The following is a 26,368-nucleotide window of genomic DNA, read 5'->3' on the forward strand; positions in this document are numbered from 1 at the left end:
CTGAGTATCCCACTTCTTCCAGTGAATGATTCTTGAAAAATGGTGTGTGAAAACATTTCCCAATTGTTTGCTGCTAGTGTATAGAAAGTGAAAATGAAGTAGCTCAGTCATGTCCGACGCTTTGTGAGCCCCGTGGACTGTAGCCCACCAGGCTCCTCAGTCTATGGGAAGGAGGTTACTGGAGTGGGTTGCCATTTCCTTCTCCAGAGATTTTCCCGACCCAGGGATCAAACCTGGGTCTCCCGCATTGCAGGCAGACGCTTTACCATCTGAGCCACCAGGGAAGCCCCTAGTGTATAGAAGAATTACTTTCTTGCATATCTTTCAAAGATAGGCCATAAGCCAGGTTTGGTCCATAAACCACAGTTTGATAACTCCTGGAATACAGAAATAGAATTAAATTTTGTGTATTTAACATGTATCCTGAAGTCTATTGGATCATTCCTCAGTTCAGTTCAGTTCAGTCGCTCAGCCGTGTCCGACTCTCTGCGACCCCATGAATCACAGCACACCAGGCCTCCCTGTCCATCACCAACTCTCGGAGTTCACTCAAACTCATGTCCACAGAGTCGGTGATGCCATCCAGCCATCTCATTCTCTGTCATCCCCTTCTCCTCCCCCCACCAACCTTTCCCAGCATCAGAGTCTTTTCCAGTGAGTCAATCCGTCGCATGAGGTGGCCAAAGTATTGGAGTTTCAGCTTTAGCATCAGTCCTTCCAATGAACACCCAGGATTGATCTCCTTTAGAATGGACTGGTTGGATCTCCTTGAAGTCCAAGGGACTCTCAAGAGTCTTCTCCAACACCACAGTTCAAAAGCATCAATTCTTCGGCGATCAGCTTTCTTCACAGTCCAACTCTCACATCCATACATGACCACTGGAAAAACCATAGCCTTGACTAGATGGACCTTGGTTGGCAAGATAATGTCTCTGCTTTTTAATATACTATCTAGTTTGGTCATAACTTTCCTTCCAAGGTGTAAGCGTCTTTTAATTTCATGGCTGCAATCAACATCTGCAGTGATTTTGGAGCCCAAAAAAATAAAGTCTGACACTGTTTCCACTGTTTTTCCATCTATTTCCCCTGAAGTGTTGGGACCAGATGCCATGATCTTCGTTTTCTGAATGTTGAGCTTCAAGCCAACCTTTTCACTCTCCTCTTTCACTTTCGTCAACAGGCTTTTGAGTTCCTCTTCACTTTCTGCCATAAGGGTGGTGTTATCTGCATATCTGAGGTTATTGATATTTCTCCTGGCAATTTTGATTCCAGCTTGTGCTTCTTCCAGCCCAACGTTCCTCATGATGTACTCTGCATATAAGTTAAATAAGCAAGGTGACAATATACAGCCTTGACGTACTCCTTTCCCTATTTGGAACCAGTCTGTTGTTCCATGTCCAGTTCTGACTGTTGCTTCCTGACCTGCATACAGGTTTCTTGAGAGGCAGGTCAGGTGGTCTGGGATTCCCATTCTCTTTCAGAATGTTCCACAGTTTATTGTGATCCACACAGTCAAAGGCTCTGGCATAGTCAATGAAGCAGAAGTAGATGTTTTTCTGGAACTCTCTTGCTTTCTCCATGATCCAGTGGATGTTGGCAATTTGATCTCTGGTGCCTCTGCCTTTTCTAAAACCTGCTTGAACATCTGGGAGTTCACGGTTCACATATTGCTGAAGCCTGGCTTGGAGAATTTTGAGCAGGACTTTACTAGCGTGTGAGATGAGTGCAATTGTGCGGTAGTTTGAGCATTCTTTGGCATTGCCTTTCTTTTGGATTGGAATGAAGACTGAACTTTTCCAGTCCTGTGGCCACTGCTGAGTTTTCCAAATTTGCTGGCATATTGAGTGCAGCACTTCCACAGCATCATCTTTCAGGATTTGAAATAGCTCAACTGGAATTCCATCACCTCCACTAGCTTTGTTCGTAGTGATGCTTTCGAAGGCCCACTTGACTTCACATTCCAAGATGTCTGGCTCTAGGTCATTCCTAATGGAATACAAATGATGTTTTCACCTCAATCTTAAAAAAAAGAAAACACTTTCAATTGACCCTGTAAGAAATAAAAAGCTTTAAGTGGTCCATTTTTAAGAATAGCTAGCTTTGAGTGACCACTTACTGGTGTAATAGCTGATAACCATAAGGCTTACACAACTGGAAAGTCTGGGAAAACAAAGGGAGGGCGGGATGCCTAGAATTTTCTGCAGGGTTCATTCTGTTGGTGAATTCAAAACACAAGAATGGGAATAGGTGCGCAGGAAAGGAGGAAACAAGATGTTACGGAGGGGCCAGTCCATAAAGAGAAAGGGAAGAAACCTAGGACACATCTGGGAAGATTGCTCACCCCATAATACTCAGCCAATGAGGAACTGGAGGAGAGATTTGTGTGACAGGATTACTTGCTCTGTGCAATGACTCTGGGTGTGCCTGCCCACCAGACACCCGATCTTGCAAGACCATCATCAAAGCCTTGCTGCATCTCAGGTCTCCAAGTCCATTCTTTCAAGTTTGGGCTGGTGAGCATCTTTTTCACAACCCCATTTTCCCATGAGTTAATACACTATGTTTTTCCCCCATTGTGGAGTTAAGCCCTTCAAAGAGTTATGTATACTTGGGTGTCAAATGTCTCCCCTTTCACTGGACAAAGGCTTTGACTTGCCACTCAAGGCTGTGATGGTGAATGAATGAGACAGAGGGAGGAGGAGAGGTGTGGTCCCTGTGGGACCCCACATGGTGCTGCACCTGTGGGTTTAATTCTCAGTACACACCCAGCCCTGGTCCTGTCACTGGCTGCTATGAGGGTGTCCGTTCCTCTCCTGAGTGTTTTGGAGGCTCCTTCTGCTGGAAGATTTGGAAAGAACAAGCTCTAAGACATTTGGTCTCCAAGTCACATTTTCTTTTATTAAATCTTTTAAATTTTGTATTAACAATGTTGTGATAGTTTCAGGCGAACAACAAAGGGACTCAGCCACACATATTTGTTGTTGTTCAATCGTCAAGTCGTGTCCTGCTCTTTGCGATCCCATGGACTGTACCATGCCAGGCTCCTCTGTCCTCCACTACGTGTATCCATTCTCCCCCAAACTCCCCTCCCATCCAGGTTGCCACGTAATATTGAGCAGAGTTCCCTGAGCTATACTATAGGGCCTTGTTGGTTATCTATTTAAAATATAACAATGTGTTCATGTCCATCCCAAACTCCCTAACTATCCCTTCCCCCAATCCTTCCCCGTGCAACCATAAGTTCTATTATTTTATTCTCTAAATCTGTGAGTCTGTTTCTGCTTTGTAAGTAAGTTAATTTGTATCATTTCTTTCTAGATTCCACTTATAACAGATGTCATATGCTATTTCTCCTTCTCTGTCTAAAGTCATGTTGTCTGGTCCTAAAAACTCTTCTCTTAATTATTGGCCTGTTATATAGTGAGGAGTATGAGCTCGGATCAGTAACATTGTTGTAGCCCATTTTATCATCCTGGGTCAGCGTCAGGTCCATATGCCCTTGCAGACAGGAGTTTATTCACCCGCTGTATGCCTGGCCAGTGCCTTTGCCCATTAACTAAGCAGACACCTGAATTAGGATAAAAATTCTGTTTCTCCCCCTGCAGGCTCCCTCCTCTCCTTTTGAGTGATGGAGAAGGGAACAGCAACCCACTCCAGTATTCTTGCCTGGAGAATTCCATGGACAGAAGAGCTTCGTGGGCTACAGTCCATGGGGTCACGAAGAATCGGATATGACTGAGCAACTAACACTACTTTTGAAACTTACCCACATTCATTTTTTTTTTTTTTTTTTTTTTGGAGAGGGTGAGAAACACCCTTCCTCCTCCACAGGGATGTACTCTATTAATCCCCTCTCCAATCTTCCCACTTTTGGGTGGTGGGGGTGGTCAGGCTACTTTTCAGAACGGGTATCAGCAAAAAATCCCATCCATGGCAAATTGAAGCTGATTGTCATGTCTTCAGGACTTTCCTGAAATGTTCCTTGTGTCTTATTTTTTTTTAAACCAGTTTATGTATTCTCCTGGTACCTATGCCAAGAAGTTGGCAATACCAGCTTACAGATCTGCCCTGACTCAGTGTGCCTTCAGGGTCTGGTTAAATTTCCTGACCTTTATTATGGTAAGTGAAATACAGTAACTGCTTCCTGCTTGTGTCTGGCCAGACTTCACCATCAGTGTGAGTCTCCAGTATAATTCGTTCTTACTTCCCCCTTGGTTAGACATGGAGGAAAATTGCCTCACTTTCTCCATTTATCTCAGCACATCTGAGGAAGGAAGCAAAAATGATACTTTTTAAGTCCATTTGATTGCTCCATCTTGTGCTGTGTCCTTTCAGGGTTGGCTAGGCTTGGGGGAATGTGTGTGGGGTTGATCTTTATTCACTACCCACTTCTCCATGTCATTCAGGTCTTGCTCAAAGGTCCTAACAGAAAATAACAAACCTGATTCTATATTGTATCTATTCCTTTACCTTTAATCTCTGTGCTCTGTTGTCTGTGCTTAGTCTGAAATACACAGTGGTAGCCCATTCTCAAGGCTCTGTCTTCCAGGCTTGACATTTAAGGGTATAAAACTTTTTTTTCATATAGGGATAAAAAGTTGTGGCATAAAGAATAACATTTGTGTTACTGGAGGTTTACAGGAACATTGTAACCGGACCTTTGTGGATAACTGCAAGAACAAAGAGTTCTAGCATCAAGAAGCTTGCAACAACCAGTTACACCCCCAATCCTCCTTTGAGAATAAAAGAAGCTTGAATTCTAACTTCAGTAAGATGGTTCTCAGCTTAATTGATGACTCAGTGAGTAAAGAATATGCCTGCAATGCAGGAAACACAGGACCCTCGAGTTCAGACCCTGGGTAGGGAAGATACCCTGGAGGAGGAAATGGCAACCCACTCCAGCATTTTTGCCTGCAGAATCCCACGGACAGAGGAATGTCCTGAGTTACAGTCCAGTCACAAAGGAGCAGGTATGACTGAGCACAAGCACAAGATGGTCCTCTGTGACATCAGTCCACCATCTCCTTGGTCTTCCAGCTTTCCAAATAAAGTCATCACACCTTGCCCCAAACCTCTTATCTCGATTTAATAGCCTGCCTGGCAGTGAGGCAGGCTATTTAAAGTTTGGACTCTGTAACAGGGCTACCTCCTCAGGAAGGCTCTCTTTGATTGCTTCATTCAGAAGAGCCCCCACGGACACTTTCTAGCAGGCCACACTATTACTTTCCATCATCACTACCACCTTCTTACTTGGTCTAGTTTCCTGTTTGCTTCCCCCATGAGACATGAGCGCACAATCCAGACACCTTGTCTGTCTTGTTCATTCTGTGTTTGGGCCCCAGCATTGTGCATGGCGCAGAGTGAGTGGCCAGGTACAGTTTGTTGTTGAGGAGTGAACTACCTGGGAGGTATAAACCCACCTCTCTATTTACAGGAGAGGACATGAAGTTTCGAGAGGGCAATCGACGGGCCCAAGGTCACACAGCCAGCAAGTGGTAGAGCTTGGATTTGAACTCAGTTCTGCTGAAACTAGTGCTTATTTCTTCACTGCAGGCAAGGAAAGGAGAGACAAAATGCCAGCCAGCAAGCATTCTGCAAGCTTGCTCTAGAGAGACCCCTGACTGTTTCCTGGGAGATGTGTCTTTATGGTGACACAAAATAAGAACTGCTCACCTGTTTGGGCTCCAAAATCACTGCAGACAGTGACTGCAGCCATGAAAATTAAAAGACACTTGCTCCTTGGAAGACAAATCTATGACAAAACCTAGACAGTATATTAAAAAGCAGAGATATCACTTTGTGGACAAAGGTCCATATAGTCAAAACTATGGTTTTTCCAGTAGTCATGTACGCATGTGAGAGTTGGACCACAAGGAAGTCTTGAGCTATGAAAAACTGATGCTTTTGAATGGTGCTTGAGAAGACTCTTGAGAGTCCCTTGGACAGTCAGGAGATCAAACCAGTCAATCCTAAAGGAAATCAACTCTGAATGTTCATTGGAAAAACTGATGCCAAAGCTCCAACATTTTGGCTACTTGATGCAAAGAGCCGACTCATTGGAAAAGACCCTGATGCTGGGAAAGATTGAGGGCAGGAGGAGAAGGGGGATACAGAGGATGAGATGGTTGGATAACATCACCGACTCAATGGACATGAATTTGAGCAAGCTCCAGGAGACAGTGAAGGACTGGGAAGCCTGGTATGTTGCAGTCCATGGGATTGCAAAGAGTCGGACAAGACTTAGCAATTGAACAACAACAATTGTACCCCTCACTGTGCCAAATCCTTATTTCTTTTTAAGATTGTGTTCTAGTGGTAGAAGTTCTAGCAGCTCAATGTGGGTGAAAAATGCACTAGAGACTTCAATTCTACTTCCTACAATTCTACCATGATGTGCAGGTTCTTCTGGATTTTTTCAATGCATATACAAACATGTTCCCCCACACACACATTCACAAGTTTTATTTATAGATAGAACCTTTATTCACATACCATTTTGAAACATACTTTCCCCTGCTGTTTCTGCCTGTGTCTAATGGGATGCTTTTCTTTGTGAGGTATTATTAGGTCCATTTTAGATGTGAAGAGTGAGGTTCAAATGGTTGATGTGCTGTGCCCAAGCTGGTGACTCACAGTGACTGGTCCCACGTGCCTGACACAGGTTTGCCCTCTGGCTGACTCCGGGTTGGGGTGGAAGGACCTGTGAAGATGGGGCAGGGGGCAAGTGGGTCCTCACTTTCCAACACTGGCTGAGGAATATTACATAAGCCAAGCTTGTGTGATTTGGCAGCTGAGATGCTCCTTGTTTGATGAAAGTCTTTTGACAATGACCCAGAACTTTCCTATCGGTGAACAGAATGTCCCCACCTGTGGCTTCCTACCTCTTGTTCTGGTTCCTTTCCCCTTCTACTGAAACCACACACTTCATCTCAGGATTTATTGAAGCTGTTTCTTTTATCTTGGTGCAGAAGAATTCCGTGAGAGACAAAGTAACAGATAAAGAGTGAATTTATTAGCATAGGATGCTTATGAGAGATACAAGTGGGCAGGCAGAAGCGAGGACCTTAGAAGCGAGTAGGCTTTAGTTTTGTAAATGAAAGAAAAGTGGCAAAGATCTCCTTCTTGCTCACTTTTTGAGTAAATGTCAAGTTTTTATCATTAATTCCTCCTACAAGTCTTGTGGGAGAGTTTTTGACCCTATATGGCCCAACCAGGAGTGTCCTGGTGCTATGTAAAAGAACAGAAGGCTGGCAACATACACACACTCACGGTGAGTCATCTTAGGTTTCAGTATGATGTCACCTTCCCCTAGTTTCTCTCACTTCCCCCCCATATTCTTGTGGAAGCTGTGTACAAGAAAGTGCTTTTTCAGAGTCCATTATCTTATAGACCTCACCAGGCCAAATGCAGATCTCATATCCATTGTTCGGTGGCATGCCTTATTCCTGATCATATAAACTAGTGGCCTGTTTAGTTTTAAAATATTCTGATTGTCGTTTAGCTGTCAGATGTTCTGGGCATCTCCTGTTTGGTGTCTAGCATTTGGTGATCTCCATGAGTCCCTCTCTATCTTCCCCAAGTGGTTTTCTAAACTAGCTGTGCAACTATCCTCTTCTGTCCCTTTCACTACCACCTGATCTAGGAAATCAGAGGAGCCAGGTGATAGAAGAGGAAGTCCGACACTCATTTATAGCTTCCATATGGGCCAGAAGTTGCTGCCCATGTTGGCCTTCCCAAATGTCAATTACATGATGTCAAATGTTAGGCCGAGTGTCAAAAGAATAAAACCCACTTGTTTTTTTGTGCAGTCTGGGTTTTCCCCCTTGTTCTGTTCTTGGAGGCTCTCCTTCCCCATTCAGGTCTCTGCTCACCCTGGCTCCTGGGCTATGGTAGGACCCCTTCTCAGGCACATCACTCATCACTGTCTGACACTCCTTGGTCATTTGTTCCATCACAGGCCATCTCCCCACAAGATGTGAGCCCGTTGACAGCAGGAATGACATCTGCAGTGCTCACTGCTTCATTTCAAGTGACCAAAATAGTGTCCAGCTCATAATGTTGCTGTTATTGTTTAGTCACTCAGTCATGACTGACTCTTTTGTGATCCCATGGAATGTAGCCTCACCAGGCTCCTCTGTCCATGGGATTTCCCAGGCAAGAATATTGGAGTGGGTAGCCATTTCCTCCTCCAGGGAGTCTTCCTGACTCATGGATCAAACCCGTGTCTCCTGCATTGCAGGTGGATTCTTTATCTCTGAGCCACCGGGGAAGCCCAGCTCATAATATGTGGTGCACAATCGTATGGTTATAGCCGCAGGAGATATAGATTTTTCTCTTTATTTTACAACTGAAAACAACTCTGAGAACCAGAAGGGTGGAGGCATTGGCTTCCTGCATCCCTTGCAGAATCCAGACTCCAGAGTCTTAAAGCAACACTTCCTAATACTTGAAGAAGTGTACACAGTTCCCCAGCAGACCTAGTTAGATGCAGTTCTGAGCCTGTGTTTCCATGTGGGGGTGTGAGATTCTGCATTTACTGCAAACTCTCAGGTGATACTGATTATGGGAGGGAGGTGGTTCAAGCGTCAGAGTTTCAGCAGCTGAACTTTAGAATCCACTCTTTGAAACTTTTCTGTCTTTCCCAGATATTTAATGAACATGTACTACATGCCAGGCTTTTCAGTCAATTGTAATATTGTATTTACCTAATTTTCTGGGAGGCTGGAGAAAGTTGTTTCAGCTGTTTTGATCTCCATGTCCTCTGTAAAAACAGGCTCATGATCTTGCAGGTCTATTGGATGATTGCATGAAGAACAACCACAACAGCAACAACAGCAAAACAATGACTTGAATTATTGGGTCCTTCCTCTGTTCTTTGTGTTTTACACTCATGGTCTCCCTTAATGATTTCCACCATCTTGGGAGGTGGTGCTAAAGAAATGTTGATTTATAGATATGGAAGGAGTAGAGCTTAGTGGTTCAGAGTCCCCAGGGTGAAGCCTGGGCACAGCCTGGTCTGACAGCTGTGTGGCTTTGGGAAAATCACTCACATAGTTTTGTCTCAGTTTCCTCATTTATAAAATGAAAATATAAAAGGTTAATATACTTAGAGAGCTTAAAACAGCTTCAGTGGCTTATGTGGAAAAATGCTTGTGTGATGGCTGAGGTCCTGCTGTAGGATGCCTGCCTATTCCCAGCACATAGTAGATCTGCAGTGAGTTGAACCCCTCTGGGCAATGGTCTCTTGTGTGTCTCTTGTGTGTCCCAGGACTCTGCCTGGTTTATCATATTCTGGCTTTGCCTGCCTGACCCTGATGTGAATGGAACTGTCAGGTGGTGAAATCTACTCCTGCAGAGGGGAAGGAGATTATGCAGAGGTGTGTGTGGAGGTGCACCCCACACAACTGAGGGTTTTAGGATCTGTCTTGAATCCCCTCACCCGGGTTGGGAGAAAGGAGGTTTGGGGCTCCTGATCCTTCCTATTTTTCCATGAAATCCTCTTTGGTGCCCCTCTCAAAGCTCTCATCCAACAATGCCATTTGCTGGATGGGAAGACTGAGCCCAGGGAAGGTCGGCACAGTCCATAGTCACGGTGAGGTTGCCCACTCAGGATATTCCAGCTCTTCCCTCCCCTGTTTGGACCATGTTCCCTATGAGCCCCTTGCAGCCTTACCCTCACACCTCTAGATGTCCTCTTCCAACTGGGCCCTTTACCCTCTGAATCTGATGCAGGTAATCCATAGCCAGGCTGGATTCTATTCTGTTCCCAAAAGTCATGTCTCACTGTAAACTTGAGATTCAGAGTCACCCTTTCCCGCCCCCCAACTTATTATCGTGGGAGGTCCTGAGTCCTGCAGATCCAATTTTCACACTATGGTACTCTGAGCTGATTTGCAGACCTCTCTCAGTAACAATCTAGCCCCTCTTACTTCAAAGTCTATTTGGGCAGCTGCCAGGAGTGGGGTGGGGGAGGTAAAGAGGCTGTGGGGATTGGCTGACTGGGCTGCCAAGCCCAGCCTCCCCTAGATCAGAGGTCAGGCCAGGGAGAGAGACCTTCTAGGAGGAGGGGACAGGAAACCTTGTGACAGCAAGCTGCTCCTGACAGAAAGTGCTAGGTTGGGAGACAAGAGGTGGGTGGTGGGAGGGTGGGGGTGGTGCCATAGCTAGGCGTGGGGAACGCTGCCCTAGGCAGTGGTTCCAGGTAATAAGCTGGCATGGGAAATGAATAGATACCAGTGGGTAACTAACACACACACTCTATCTGTGTATGTCTTTCTCTCTCTCTCTCTGTCTCTCCTCTGAATTTCTCTGGTTCTCCCTTTTGTCTCTGTCTGTCTGTCTCTCCTGCTCCCTCCGAATTCCTGTTTCTCTGTCCCCTCACCCAGCGCCTGTCTGCCTGTCTCTGAGCCCTTCTGGCCCATCCCCAGCACTCACCCTGCCCCGCACTCCCTTGCTCCTCTCCCTCTGACCGTCTCTGCCTCACAGCTCACCATCACTGCCTCTTCCTTCCCCCTCAGGACTCACCCTGCACCCCGTCTGACCACAGGATGCTGGAGCTGAGCCTGTCCTGGCTGGGACTTGGGCCGGTGGCAGCCTCCCCATGGCTGCTGCTGCTGCTGGTTGTGGCCTCCTGGCTCCTGGTCCGCATCCTGACCTGGACCTACACCTTCTACAACAACTCTCGCCACCTTCAGTGTTTCCCACAACCCCCAAAACGTAACTGGTTCTTGGGTCACATGGGCCAGGTGAGTGTGAGCAGCAAGACAGATCTGGGAGATCAAGGTGGATGAACTTCCTGAGGATCATGAATAGACCTCAGGGTTTGGGCTGGGGTCTAGGACAGCAGAGAAGCCAGGGAGGCCTGGGAGGCCGCTCTTCCCTCCCTCACTCATTCCTCTGCTCTGCCATCGAGAGCTTCCCCACATCCTGTTTTTCCAGCCCTGGTCTGCTTTGGGGTCTATTTCCTGCCTGCCTTGCACACATTAGTGCACCTCTGAGGCCGGGCTGCACAGAACCTGCTCCTTTGGCCTCTCCATTCTGCATGGTGACCTTGAGACCTCCTCAAGGGCACTGTGCAGGGTCTGCTCTGCATGTGGCCACTTTCCTGTGTCTTTTCATTCTGGATTACAGCTTCCTCCCAGGAAACAGCTATCACCTCACCACCCTCACCTATGGCATAGAGCTACCCACCCCCTCCCCTTTCAGGGACCCCTTCCTCTTCTTTTACTCCTCCTCAACCAAGAGGTCCCACTGGTCCCCTCGCCCCATCTGTATAAAGTTGTACAATCATTTCCTCTTTCAGAAGCATTTTTAGACCTTCCCCTCCTCCACACCTGCCCACCTTGTGCCCCAGACCTTGAACTTTCATTGGCCTTTCTCATGATAAATGAACAGTGAACTGTCCAGTTTTACTTATTAACCACCTCCCAATTTGATGATCTGGAGAAGGAAATGGCAGCCCACTCCAGTACTCTTGCCAGACACTACAGTGCCAAGTGCAGGGCTGGCATATACTGTAAGCATGCAAAATAAATGCTTGAAGACCTAAGTAATGAACTTTCCATCACCTCCCTCGGTCAAAGTAAAATGAATGGGTATCCAGCACCTTCTGCCTACCAGCCCAGCTAAGAGATGAACACAACTTTTCTTTCCTGCTTGGGATGAGAGCTACAACTTGGGGAAGAACTTACTGCAATTTTACTGTTTATTATGGAACATTCAGAAGGGAAATAGATTCTAAAGCCTGCAGGGAAGATTTCCTGAGATTCCTGGGTTTTGAAATGGTCTCAGCAAAGTCAGGGGGAAGTAGGAATGTTACAAAGTCACTGCAGTTCTGCCGTCCCCTCTAATGGCTTGGCGGTGGGGTCTGGTCTTGGTCACTTTTCCTTTCTCTAGCCCCTCTTGCTGTGTGACCTCAGATAAGTGACTCTTCCTCTCCAGACCAATCTCAACTGCTTTGAGTGCTCAGGTGGCCTTTGGGGAGAGGAAAGCAAGTCACAAATGTGAAAGTGACTTATGTTCACTTGCCAAGAGCATCTGAGGGTATTTGTTAGACTTGAATGGGACACCCAGATGGAGAGGATTCTGACAGTTTCACCAGGAGACAACCTTCCCTTCTTCCCGCTTTGGGGAACATGGCCTCTGTTTCTGCTGTGTAAATGGTACGCCTATATGTTAGACAGGATACAGAGCCCAGCCAGCAGAGATTAGAGCTGCTCTCCTGATGGATAAACAGAGTTCACGTCTGTCCCTTGCAGTAGATCAGGACTGGAAGGTCCTAGGTCAGCAGATCTTTCAGCATGCAAGGAACTGGAGGCTATGTAGATGGAACAGAATATGAAATGAAGTGAGAACAAATCCAGGGAGGAGTCCTGAGGCCACCCTGCTATCTACAAACCTCCCCAGTGGGCATCTCCTTCTGTGGCCACCCCTTGGGGCTGAAATCACTCCCAGGACAAGAAAAACTTGCCTTCTCAGGCCAAGGTCAGCCTCCCTGTGGGCAGAGAGCCTGTCTTTTTCCTGTGCTCTGGGGTATATCCTTGGAACTTGGAGATGCTCCAGGACCCTCTCTCCCCCAGAGGGAAGGAGGAAGCAGAAGTTCCCTCTGTCTGTGCAGAATCCCACACACTGTCCACTGTGGTGGCTTCTTTAGAAGAGTGATGGCCCTTACCTTGCTTGCAGTATCCCTCCACGGAGAAGGGCATGCAGGACTTCACCCAGCTGGTAGCCAACTATCCCCATGGATTTAGGATCTGCCTTGGCCCTGCCATTCCCATCATCATTTTCTGCCACCCTGACATGATCCGGACCGTCGCCAATGCCTCAGGTACCCATGCAGAGCTTGTGGTGGTGGGTGTCATGACACACCTCTGGGCTTCCAGCTCCTCCCTGCCAAGCTTCTATGTGGCCCCTACCAACCCCACTCCACCTCCCCTCATCTCTCTCAGCCATCTTTCTCTTTCCTTCAAATATTCACCAATACCATTCTCACTGCTTCTTCCCTCCTCCCAAGGCTGTCTCTATTCCACTCTGGTGTTCTGGGTGAAGGACACCCTTAGCCTTGAGGTCACATATCTGGTGTGGTAGGTCAGCACCTGGCCAGAGGAAGATGTTGGGCTGTGACAACCCAGAGAAGAAGCAAGGTTTTCTGCTGGGGCATGCTGGAAGGCTTTCTGTAGGAGAAGTTTCTGGAACTGGGTCTGGAGTGATGAGCAGACAGTTTTTCAAGCAGAGAGTAGAGGGATTCATAGGCATCCATGGCCTCCCAGACCCCTTTACAGGTCTGGCATCATCCCACCCATCCCCTGTCCGAGAGCAACGAAGGCTTCTAGCTGGTGCAGAATCTGGGTTGCTATTTCCATGACATCTACCTCTCTGAAGGGTCGGTTTCTTTGACCCAGTACTGGGACTTGACCACTTCCAGTTCAGTGTCCTCCTTCTTCAGTCCCCGGAAATCTTCCTGAGGAGACTCTACCAAACACTGGCTTCCTTCCATTGTCCTCTGCCCCACCCACCCTTAGACAGTCCAGGCAAACAAAGGGAGCAGACAGCATGCTGCAGAAACCTTGACTCTGACACCAGAATGTTGGGTGAGCCTGGGAAGCACCCTGGCTGCCTCTGACTGTTGAAGTTATCTTTCACTGTTAGTAGTGGGGAAAAAAAAAACCCACCCTACTATGAACTTCGCCAAGAAATAAATTGACTTTGAAGTCATCCTCCTCGAGGGTGTATTCAGGCCTAGCTGGGCCCCAGAATCTAAATAATGTCATCAGACATCTGTCTTCATCATTTAGTCCTGAGTTCATCTGTGATGGCTTCCCTCTCATCCTGGTGAAGATGAAACCCAGAAGCTCAGAAGCCACAGAAAAGTCAGCTCATTCACAACATTTCTAGGAAAATGATAGGATTTCCTTTAATTTCCCTTGCCAGATTCATAGGACCAATTTCTGCATCCGCAAGCCTCTGAGTGCCTGGTCTTGGAGGCACAGGGTCCTCTGAGCTATTGTTGGGGTTCAGGGCAGTTTAATGGCTAATAACTCAAGCTCTGTGTTTGGGCAGATTTGGACTTCCACCTCAGGCTTACTATCTGTGAGAATGTCGGCAAAATACTTTATTATGTAGAGCTAGAATTTCTTCACCTGAAATATGGGGACGGAAGAGAAGTTGCATGAAAATGGTGTTTGGGGTCCAAACAGGGAAGTCCCTTTTCTATCATGTATCCTTGCATACGTGCTGAGTTGCTTCAGTCGTGCCCAACTCTGTGTGACCCCATGGACTGTAGCCCACCAGGCTGCTCTGTCCGTGGGATTCTCCAGGCAAGAATACTGGAGTGGGGTGCCATGCCCTCCTCCAGGTGATCTTCCTGACCCAGGGATCGAAACCCTATCTCTTACATCTCCTGCATTGGCAGGTGGGTTCTTTACCACTAGCGCCACCTGGGAAGCTCATTCTGTACCCAACAGATCCCAGTTCATAAAATATGTGAGAGGGACCCTGGGAAGAGACTGAGAACAGAGGAGCAGCTGCTAGAGGTAATCCACGGGTGCAGGTGTCAATCACTGCCTTGCCAGTCCTTGCCTCTGGCAGCCTAGAAGAGTGTGAATTGGGTCCTTTTTGTTCCTCTCCAGATTCGGAGCTAAGAGGAAGGTCTCCTGTACACACAGGGCCTGACCAGCACCTATGGGGATGTGTGCTGCTAGTGGGTAGGCTCCTGGAATGCGATCATCCTCATCTTCCACCCCACCTGCATCAAGCCTGTGCTCTTTGCTCCAGGTAGATGCTTCCCTGGCTACAACTTGCTTGTTGCCATGGCCAGAGTGTTGCTTTCAGCTGTGTGGGTGACCAGGGTGCAGACAGAGGGGGGCGTGGCAGAGATACTAATGTCTCTCTCTCACCCGGACCCCTCATCTGCCTGACCTCCAGACATGTCTACTCATGCCTAGGGCTTGTCTGTGTGATGTGGGCTGCACAGCCATGTCTGATCAGGTTTATATGTCTACCTGAAATCTGGTTACAGCTGGCATGTTATACTGGGGACACCTGATATATGTTTACACCTGAGCTCAGAGATTCACGTCTGAGGCTCAGTTGTGGCCAAAGATATCTGAGGTGTGTTAGGGCTTGACTGGTTCTTTTCTCATTCTCCTGCTGGTCATGTTTGGGCCACGTTTGGGGCCTGTCTGAGGTCTGGTACTCAGGGTCACTCTGAGAAATGCCTGAGACCTTATGTGAGTCTCGTCTGATGCAGGTTTTAGGTTATGCTTCGGTCACCTGGTTCAGGTCTGGTTCAGGTCATCAGTGTATTCAAGTCCTGTCTGGAGCCTGCATGGGGCACACTGAGGTCAGGTCAGATGGTCTTCAGGTCCATGGCAGAGCTGTTGGGTCATATTAGGTTGTGTCATGCATGTTGGGGCTATGTCAGGACATGTTAACACATGCGGCCATGTCACATATCTCAGGAGAGGTCAGTGCTGTGGCAAACGTGGTGTTCTAGATCCCCATAAAGACGTTTTGTAGAGTGCTGGGCTATGCCTGTGTCTTCATAGCATGTTGGACCATGTAGGAGCCATGTCAGGGAATGTTGGGGCATGTTGTGTCATTTTGGGTTGTGTGTGTCTAAGCACACAGAGTTGTGTCTATGGACTCTGCTTTGCTCTTTTCTGTTCTGCAGCCTAGTCTGGTCCCCCCTTCCCGTCACCTCTCCACCTGGCTTCTGGCATCCTATGCTCTTGATCCCATTCTTGCTATGGAGGGCTCAGAGCAGGAATGCAGATTCCTGGCTGGGATCCTCTATTCCACACAAAAGATCCTCCCCTCCCCCTCTCCCTGGCCCCTGATGGTCCTCCTTCATGTCAGCTGCCACTGCACCCAAGGATGTGATCTTCTATGACTTTCTGAGGCCCTGGCTGGGTGAGTAACTGTGAGTGAAAGGGGTTGGGGATGACCCTGGGGACCCAGGGAAAGGTCTTCTTTTGCCCACTCCCCGTGGCTGTCTCTGCTAGGGGATGGGCTCCTCCTGAGTGCTGGTGACAAGTGGAGCAAGCACCGTCGCATGCTGACACCTGCCTTCCACTTCAACATCCTGAAGCCCTATATGAAGATTTTCACCACAAGTGCAGACATCATGCACGTAAGTCTCTTGAATCCAGGGTCCCAGCTGGATTTGGGGGGACAATGGAGACTCAAAGACATCGTTTTGGAATTCTGACTTTTCTGGGAAGCTTGAGTCCATTGTTCTTTCTTTCTGAGCCTCAGTTTCTTCGGCTGTAAAAATGAGTACGCTGTGATCCCTGCTTTGCGGGTGGTCGAGACAACATATGGAGCCATGTCTCTGGCTCATAGTGGGTTTTAGTTTCTCTGTTTCCGTTAGGGAAGCCTTGAAATCTTGGAACATGTTTGGTGATAATGATGCATACTGTGTAGTGGTTATTCCCGAGTAACAACTTTGAAACAATGAGAGTTTAGTATTGACAGCAGGACTGTGAGTCAGTTGGCCGGTCCTTGTGGAGGTGGATGAGGCCGCCCATGTATCTGTGATTATCTGTGGGTCAGATAGGAAGCTTTGCTGAGCTGAAGTTCTGTGCTCTGTCACATTAGGGGCTTGGCTGACTTCAGTTTGATCTAGGACGACCTTGCCTGGGGCAAATAGGCTTCCTTTCATGACTCTCTTCCTTTAGAAGGTATCTGAGGCTTGTTCACATCACAGAAGCAGGGTTCCATCAGATTAAGGGGAACTGCAATGTCCCTTGGGATCTAGGTTTGGGATGAGCATCTCATCATTTTCAGTATGGTCTACTGGCCAAAGCAAGTCCAGGAGCAGGTCATAAATGAAAGATGGTGAAATAGGCTCCATGTCATAATAGAAGCTTCTGAAAAATTACATTACAAAGTCTTGGGATATATACACAGGGAAATGAAGGACTAGAAGGCAGGCTTCTGTGAAGCGCCTGGGATTTTTATACATACAAGGTTCAATTGAGCTTGCTACTGTTTCATGGATTCTGCCAGAATACATGAGGTCCTGGGTCAGAGACAAAGGACAGTTTCTTACTTTTGGCACAGCAAACAGCATGTGCTTCTAGTTGGTTGCATTCTTCCTCCATGTCACCAAATCCCATGCAGATGCCACAGGTGGACTTCGATTGCTGCCTGCTCATGTAGCGAGTTGTATTACTGGGGGTAGGAGTATAGGTTTAGGGACTTCGAATTTTACAGAATTAGAAGAAAGCTTGATATTTGTCCAGGGGGAAACATAGCCTCATCCCTCAAGGTTGTTGCCTATAAATATAACCCTGCAATATGGTTAAGGTAAAGGATGGTAGAGGTCTTGCAATTTTTTTTTCATACCCAACATTAAAATGAGCAGGGTTACTCAGGGCTCATGTAAGACTACTTCTCTCAACATAGGGGACATTTTCTTAATCAGTTTATAAAAATAAGCAGGAAGAAAGTCAACATTTGCTGTGCACCCACTTTATGCATTAATGTTACCACAGGATACAAAGATGTAGGAAGCAGAGCCAGGATTTAAAAAACCCAGATCTCCTGACTCCTAGCCATGGGGACTTCATGTCCTAACAGTAACAACTTTCATTTCCACCCAAGCCTGGTTCTTCCTAGAAAGGCGAGCCCAGGCCCAGGATGCAGGATCTGGGGGAGTCCATCCAACCGAACTCTCAGTGGTTCAGACTGAGGAGAGGCTCAGAGGAACCAGATTTCAGCCCTAACCCTGTTCCCTTCTCTGTCCAGGCCAACTGGCAGCGTCTGATCACAGAGGGCCACACCCATCTGGACATGTTTGAACACATCAGCCTCATGACCCTGGATAGTCTACAGAAATGCGTCTTCAGTTACGACAGCAATTGCCAAGAGTGAGTCTTGGCCAAGGGACTGGGAACATGAGACATAGACCCAAAGGAGTAGATGAGGGATGAAAGACTGGTTAGACAATCAGAAGGGACTTCCTGGAGGAGGTGGGTCAGAGCTGGAAATTGAACAACAGGAAGGGAAAGGAGAAGGAGATATCCTTTTCTTTTTAAATTTTTTCTTTATTTTTTCTTCTTTTTTTAAAATGTAAATTTATTTATTTTAATTGGAGGCTAATTACTTTGCAATATTGTATTGGTTTTGCCATACATTGACATGAATCCGCCAAGGGTGTACATGCGTTCTCCATCCTGAGCCCCCTCCCACCTCCCTCTCCATATGATCCCTCTGGGCCATCCCAATGTACCAGCCCCGAGCATCCTGTATCATACATTGAACCTGGACTGGCAATTCGTTTCACACATGATAATATACATGTTTCAATGCCATTCTCCCAAATCATCCCACCCTAACCTTATCCCACAGAGTCCAAAAGACTGTTCTACACATCTGTGTCTCTTTTGCTGCTTCGCATATAGGGTTATCATTACCATCTTTCTAAATTCCATGTATATGGGTTATTATACTGTATTGGTGTTTCTCTTTCTGGCTTACTTCACTCTGTATAATAGGCTCCAGTTTCATCCACCTCATTAGAACTGATTCAAATGTATTCTTTTCAATGGCTGAGTAATACTCCATTGTGTATATGTACCACAGCTTTCTTATCCATTCATCTGCTGATGTACATCTAGGTTGCTTCCATGTCCTGGCTATTATAAACAGTGCTGCGATGAACATTGGGATACATGCGTCTCTTTCAATTCTGCTTTCCTTGGTGTGTATGCCCAGCAGTGTGATTGCTGGGTCGTATGGCAGGTCTATTTCCAGTTTTTTAAGGAATCCCCACATTGTTCTCCATAGTGGTTGGACTAGTTTGCATTCCCACCAACAGTGTAAGAGGGTTCCCTTTTCTCTATGACCTCTACAGCATTTATTGCTTATAGACTTTTCGATAGCAGCCATTCTGACTGGTGTGAAATGGTACCTCACTGTGGTTTTGATTTGCATTTCTCTGATTATGAGTGATGTTCAGCATCTTTTCATGTGTTTGGTGGCCATCTGTATATCTTCTTTGGAGAAATGTCTGTTTATTTCTTGGTCCGTTTTTTGATTGGGTCATTTATTTTTCTGGAATTGAGCTGCGGGAGTTGTTTGTATATTTTGGAGATTAATTTTTTTGTCTGTTGCTTCGTTTGTTATTATTTTCTCCCATTCTGAAGGCTGTCTTTTCACCTTGCTTATAGTTTCCTTCGTTGGGCAGAAGCTTTTAATTTTAATTAGGTCCCATTTTTTAATTTTTGCTTTTATTTCCAATATTCTTGGAGGTGGGCCATAGAGGATTCTGCTGTGATTTATGTCGGAGAGTGTTTTGCCTATGTTCTCCTCTAGGAGTTTTATAGTTTCTGGTCTTACGTTTAGATCTTTAATCCATTTTGAGTTTATCTTCATGTATGGTGTTAGGAAGTGTTCTAGTTTCATTCTTTTACAAGTGGCTGGCCAGTTTTCCCAGCACCACTTGTTAAAGAGATTGTCTTTTCTCCATTTTATATTCTTGCCTCCTTTGTCAAAGATAAGGTGTCCATAGGTGCGTGGATTTATCTCTGGGCTTTCTATTTTGTTCCATTGATCTATATTTCTGTCTTTATGCCAGTACCATACTGTCTTGATGACTGTGGCTTTGTAGTAGAGCCTGAAGTCCTGCAGGTTGATTCCTCCAGTTCCATTCTTCTTAAGATTGCTTTGGCTATTCGAGGTTTTTTGTATTTCCATACAAATTGTGAAATTATTTCTTCTAGCTCTGTGAAAAATATCGTTGGTAGCTTGACAGGGATTGCATTGACTCTATAGATTGCTTTGGGTAATATACTCATTTTCACTATATTGATTCTTCTAATCCATGAACACGGTATATTTCTCCATCTATCAGCGTCCTCTTTGATTTCTTTCACCAGTATTTTATATTTTTCTATATATAGGTCTTTTGTTTCCTTATGTAGATATATTCCTAAGTATTTTTATTCTTTTCATTGCAATGGTGGATGGAATTGTTTCCTTAATTTCTCTTTCTATTTTCTCATTATTTGTGTATAGAAACGCAAGGGATTTCTGTGTGTTGATTTTATATCCTGCAACTTTATTATATTCATTGATTAACTCTAGTAATTTTCTGGTGGAGTCTTTAGGGTTTTCTATGTAGAGGATCATGTCATCTGCAAACAGTGGGAGTTTTAATTCTTTTTTTCCAATCTGGATTCCCTTTATGTCTTTTTCTGCTCTGATTGCTGTGGCCAAAACTTCCAAAACTATATTGAATAGTAGTGGTGAGAGTGGGCACCCTTGTCTTGTTCCTGACTTTAGGGGAAATGCTTTCAATTTTTCACCATTAAGGACAGTGATTGCTGAGGGTTATCATATATAGCTTTTATTATGCTGAGGTATGTTCCTTTTATTCCTGCTTTCTGGAGGGTGTTTATCACAAGTGGATGTTGAATTTCATCAAAGGCTTTCTCTGCATATGTTGAGATAATCATATGGTTTTTATTTTTCAATTTTTAATGTGGTGTATTACATTGATTGATTTGCGGATATTGAAGAATCCTTGCATCCCTAGAATAAAGCTGAGTTGGTCATCTTTTTAATGTGTTTTGGATTCTGTTTGCTAGAATTTTGTTAAGGGTTTTTGCATCTATGTTGATCAGTGATATTGGCCTGTAGTTTTCTCTTTCTTTTTGTAGCATCTTTGTCAGGTTTAGGGTGATGTTGGCCTCATAGAATGAGTTTGGAAGTTTACCTTCCCCTGCAATTTTCTATAAGAGTTTGAGTAGGATAGGTATTAGCTCTTCTCTAAATTTTTGGTAGAATTCAGCTCTGAAGCCGTCTGGGTCTGGGCTTTTGTTTGCTGGAAGATTTCTGATTACAGTTTCAATTTCCGTGCTTGTGATGGGTCTGTTAAGATTTTCTATGTCTTCCTGGTTGTTTTGAAATGTCGTACTTTTCGAAGAATTTGTCCATTTCTTCCAAGTTGTCCATTTTATTGGCATATAATTGCTGATAGTAGTCTCTTATGATCCTTTGTATTTCTGTATTGTCTGTTGTGATTTCTCCATGTTCATTTCTAATTTTATTGATTTGGTTCTTCTCCCTTTGTTTCTTGATGAGTCTGGCTAGTGGTTTGTCAATTTTATTTACCCTCTTAAAGAAACAGCTTTTGGTTTTGTTGATTTTTGCTATGGTCTCTTTTGTTTCTTTTCATTTATTTCTGCCCTAATTTTTAAGATTTCTTTCCTTCTACTCACCCTGGTGTTCTTCATTTCTCCCTTTTCTAGTTGATTTAGGTGTAGAGTTAGGTTACTCATTGACTTTTTTCTTGTTCCTTGAGTTATGCCTGTATTGCTATGAACCTTCCCTTTAGCACTGCTTTTACAGTGTCCCACAGGTTTTGGGTTGTTGTTTTCATTTTCATTCATTTCTATGCATATTTTGATTTCTTTTTTGATTTCATCCGTGATTTGTTGGTTATTCAGCAGCGTGTTGTTCAGCCTACATATGTTGGAATTTCTTTTTATACTTCAGTATCATTTTTTTTATTGGAGGCTAATTACTTTACAATATTATATTGGTTGGTTTTGCCATACATTGACATGAATCTGCCCCGGGTGTACATGTGTTCCCCTTCTTGAACCCCCCTTCCACCTCCCTCCTCCCCATATCCTCCCTCTGGGTCATCCCCGTGCACCAGCCCTGAGCATCCTCTATCATGCGTCAAACCTGGACTGTTGATTCGTTTCACATATGCTAATATACATGTTTCAATGATATTCTCCCAAACCACCCCACCCTCACCCTCTCGCACAGAGTCCCAAAGACTGTTCTATACACCTGTGTCTCTTTTGCTGTCTCGTATACAAGGTTAAGGTTACCATCTTTCTAAATTCCATATATATGCCTTAGTATACTGTATTGGTGCTTTTCTTTCTGGCTTACTTCACTCTGTATAATAGGCTCCAATTTCATTCACCTCATTAGAGCTGATTCAAATGTATTCTTTTTAATGGCTGGATAATACTCCACTGTGTATATCTACCAAGACTTTCTTATCCATTCGTCTACAGATGGACGTCTAGGTTGCTTCCATGTCCTGGCTATTATAAACAGTGCTGCAATGAACATTGGAGTACATGTGTTTCTTTCAATTCTGGTTTCCTCGGTGTGTATGCCCAGGAGTGTGATTGCTGGATCATATGGCAGTTCTATTTCCAGGTTTTTGAGGAATCTCCACACTGTTCTCCATAGTGGCTGGACTATTTTGCATTCCCACCAACAGTGTAAGAGGGTTCCCTTTTCTCCACACCCTCTCCAGCATTTATTGCATGTAGACTTTTGGATAGCAGCCATTCTGACTGGTGTGAAATGGTATCTCACTATGGTTTTGATTTGCATTTCTCTGATTATGAGGGATGTTGAGCATTGTTTCATGTGTTTGTTAGCCATCTTTATGTCTTCTTTGGAGAAATGTCTGTTTAGTTCTTTGGCCCATTTTTTGATTGGGTCGTTTATTTTTCTGGAATTGAGCTGCAGGAGCTGCTTGTATGTTTTTGAGATTAATTCTTTGTCAGTTGTTTCATTTGCTATTATTTTCACTCATTCTGAAGGCTGTCTTTTCACCTTGCTTAGAGTTTCCTTTGCCGTGCAGAAGCTTTTGATTTTAATTAGGTCCCATTTGTTTATTTTTGCTTTTATTTCCAATATTCTTGGAGGTGGGTCTTGCAGGATCCTGCTGTGATTTATGTCGGAGAGTGTTTTGCCTATGTTCTCCTCTAGGAGTTTTATAGTTTCTGGTCTTACGTTTAGATCTTTAATCCATTTTGAGTTTATCTTCATATATGGTGTTAGGAAGTGTTCTAGTTTCATTCTTTTACAAGTGGTTGACCAGTTTTCCCAGCACCACTTGTTAAAGAGACTGTCTTTTCTCCATTTTATGTTCTTGCCTCCTTTGTCAAAGATAAGGTGTCCATAGGTGTGTGGATTTATCTCTGGGCTTTCTATTTTGTTCCATTGATCTATATTTCTGTCTTTATGCCAGTACCATACTGTCTTGATGACTGTGGCTTTGTAGTAGAGCCTGAAGTCCGGCAGGTTGATTTCCCCAGTTCCATTCTTCTTCCTCAAGATTGCTTTGGCTATTCGAGGTTTTTTGTATTTCCATACAAATTGTGAGATTTTTTGTTCTAGCTCTGTGAAAAATATCGTTGGTAGCTTGATAGGGATTGCATTGAATGCATAAATTACTTTGTGTAGTATACTCATATTCACAATATTTCTTCTTCCAATTCACAAACACGGTATATTTCTCCATCTATTAGTGTCCTCTTTGATTACTTTCACCAGTGTTTTATAGTTTTCTATGTACAAGTCTTTTGTTTCTTTAGGTAGATATATTCCTAAGTATTTTATTATTTTCGTTGCAATAGTGAATGGAATAGTTTCCTTAATTTCTCTTTCTATTTTCTCATTATTAGTGTAGAGGAATGCAAGGGATTTCTCTGTGTTGATTTTATATCCTGCAACGTTACTGTAATCATTGATTAGCTCTAGTAGTTTTCTGGTAGAGTCTTTAGGGTTTTCTATGTAGAGGATCATGTCATCAGTGAACAGTGAAAATTTTACTTCTTCTTTTCCAATTTGGATTCCTTTTATGTCTTTTTCTGCTCTGATTGCTGTAGCCAAAACTTCCAGAACTATGTTGAATAGTAGTGGTGAGAGTGGGCACCCTTGTCTTGTTCCTGACTTTAGGTGAAATGCTTTCAGTTTTTCACAATTTGAGGATAATGTTTGCTGTGGGTTTGTCATATATAGTTTTTATTATGTGGAGGTATGTCCCTTCTATTCCCACTTTCTGGAGGTTTTTTTTTTTATCATAAATGGATGTTGAATTTTATCGAAGGCTTTCTCTGCATCTATTGAGATAATCATATGATTTTTATTTTTCAGGTTGTTAATGTGGTGTATTACATTGATTGCTTTGCAGATATTGAAGAATCCTTGCATTCCTGGGATAAAGCCCACTTGGTCATGATGTTTGATCTTCTTAATGTGTTGTTGGATTCTGATTGCTAGAATTTTGTTAAGGATTTTTGCATCTATGTTCATCAGTGGTATTAGCCTGTAGTTTTCTTTTTTCGTGGGATCTTTACCGGGTTTTGGTATTAGGGTGATGGTGGCCTCATAGAATGAGTTTGGAAGTTTTCCTTCCTCAGCAATTTTCTGGAAGAGTTTGAGTAGAATAGGTCTTAGCTCTTCTCTAAATTTTTGGTAGAATTCATCTGTGAAGCCGTCTGGATCTGGGCTTTTGTTTGCTGGAAGATTTCTGATTACAGCTTCTATTTCCTTGCTTGTGATGGGTCTGTTCAGATTTTCTATTTCTTTCTGGTTCAGTTTTGGAAAGTTGTAGTTTTCTAAGAATTTGTCCATTTCTTCCAAATTATCCATTTTATTGCCATATAATTGCTGATAGTAGTCTTTTATAATCCTTTGTATTTCTGTGTTGTTGGTTGTGATTTCTCCATGTTCATTTCTAATTTTATTGATTTGGTTCTTCTCCCTTTGTTTCTTGATGAGTCTGGCTAGTGGTTTGTCAATTTTATTTACCTTCTCAAAGAACCAGCTTTTGGCTTTGTTGATTTTTGCTATGGTCTCTTTTGTTTCTTTTGCATTTATTTCTGTCCTAATTTTTACGATTTCTTTCCTTCTACTAACTCTGGGCTTCTTCATATCTTTTTTCTTGTTGATTCAGTTGTAGAGTTAAGTTATTTATTTGACTTTTTTCTTGTTCCTTGAGTTATTCCTGTATTGCTATTAACCTTCCCCTTAGCACTGCTTTTACAGTGTCCCACAGGTTTTGGGTTGTTGTGTTTTCATTTTCATTCATTTCTATGCATATTTTGATTTTTCTTTTGATTTCTTCTATGATTTGTTCATTATTCAGCAGTGTGTTGTTCAGCCTCCATATGTTGGCGTTTTTAATAGTTTTTCTCCCGTAATTGAGATCTAATCTTACTGCATTGTGGTCAGAAAAGATGCTTGGAATGATTTCAATTTTTTTGAATTTACCAAGGCTAGATTTATGGCCCAGGATGTGATCTATTCTGGAAAAGGTTCCGTTTGTGCTTGAGAAAAAGGTGAAATTCATTGTTTTGGGGTGAAATGTCCTATAGAGATCTATTAGGTCTAACTGGTTTATTGTATCATTTAAAGTTTGTGTTTCCTTGTTAATTTTCTGTTTAGTTGATCTATCTATAGGTGTAAGTGGGGTATTAAAGTCTCCCACTATTATTGCATTGTTGTTAATTTCCCCTTTCATCAGTTCAGTTCAGTTCAGTCGCTCAGTCGTGTCCGACTCTCTGCGACCCCATGAATCACAGCACGCCAGGCCTCCCTGTCCATCACCAACTCCCAGAGTACACTCAAACTCATGTCCACTTACATATTGCGGTGCTCTTATGTTGGGTGCATAAATATTTATAATTGTTATATCTTCTTCTTGGATTGATCCTTTGATCATTATGTAGTGTCCTTCTTTGTCTCTTTTCACAGCCTTTGTTTTAAAATCTATTTTATCTGATATGAGTATTCCTTCTCCTGCTTTCTTTTGGTCTCTATTTGCGTGGAGTATCTTTTTCCAGCCCTTCACTCTCAGTCTGCATGTGTCCCTCGTTTTGAGGTGGGTCTCTTGTAGACATCATGTATGGGGGTCTTGTTTTTGTATCCATTCAGCCAGCCTTTGTCTTTTGGTTGGGGCATTCAACCCATTTACGTTTAAGGTAATTATTGATAAGTATGATCCCTTTGCCATTTTCTTTATTGTTTTAGGTTCAAGTTTATATACCCTTTCTGTGTTTCCTGTCTAGAGAAGATCCTTTAGTATTTGTTGGAGAGTTGGTTTGGTGATGCTGAATTCTCTCAGCTTTTGCTTGTCTGTAAAGCTTTTGATTTCTCCTTCATATTTGAATGAGATCCTTGCTGGTGTAGTAATCTGGGCTGTAGATTACTTTCTTTCATCACTTTAAGTGTGTCTTGTCATTCCCTCCTGGCCTGAAGAGTTTCTGTTGAAAGATCAGCTGTTATCCTTATGAGAATCCCCTTGTGTTTTATTTGTTGCTTTTCCCTTGGTGCTTTTAATATTTGTTCTTTGTGTTTGATCTTTGTTAATTTGATTAATATGTGTCTTGGAGTATTTCGCCTTAGGTTTATCCTGTTAGGGACTCTCTGGTTTCTTGGACTTGGGTGATTATTTCCTTCCCCATTTTAGGGAAGTTTTCAACTATTATCTCCTCTAGTATTCTCTCATGGTCTTTCTTTTTGTCTTCTTCTTCTGGGACTCCTATGATTCGAATTTTGGGGCGTTTAACATTGTCCCTGAGGTCTCTGAGATTGTCCTCAG

The 26,368-nt window shown here is 44.0% G+C and overlaps 1 protein-coding gene across 1 annotated transcript in view; it reads left to right on the forward strand.

Annotated features, from left to right (window-relative positions):
- The first annotated feature begins 7,028 nt into the window (after positions 1–7,028).
- The window catches only part of LOC129558312 (cytochrome P450 4F2-like), a 37,227-nt gene continuing 17,887 nt past the window's right edge, over positions 7,029–26,368 (forward strand). Inside the window, exons 1-6 of the mRNA XM_055429356.2 lie at positions 7,029–7,045; positions 10,547–10,745; positions 12,682–12,826; positions 15,856–15,909; positions 16,002–16,129; positions 17,749–17,870. Coding sequence (XP_055285331.2) covers positions 7,029–7,045; positions 10,547–10,745; positions 12,682–12,826; positions 15,856–15,909; positions 16,002–16,129; positions 17,749–17,870 — 665 coding nt within the window. The remainder of the gene's footprint in view (positions 7,046–10,546; positions 10,746–12,681; positions 12,827–15,855; positions 15,910–16,001; positions 16,130–17,748; positions 17,871–26,368) is intronic.

The sequence above is a fragment of the Moschus berezovskii genome, chromosome 8 (genome assembly GCF_049115385.1).
Source record: "Moschus berezovskii isolate FMDL1 chromosome 8, NW_MosBer_1.0, whole genome shotgun sequence".
Taxonomy (NCBI): Eukaryota; Metazoa; Chordata; class Mammalia; order Artiodactyla; family Moschidae; genus Moschus; species Moschus berezovskii.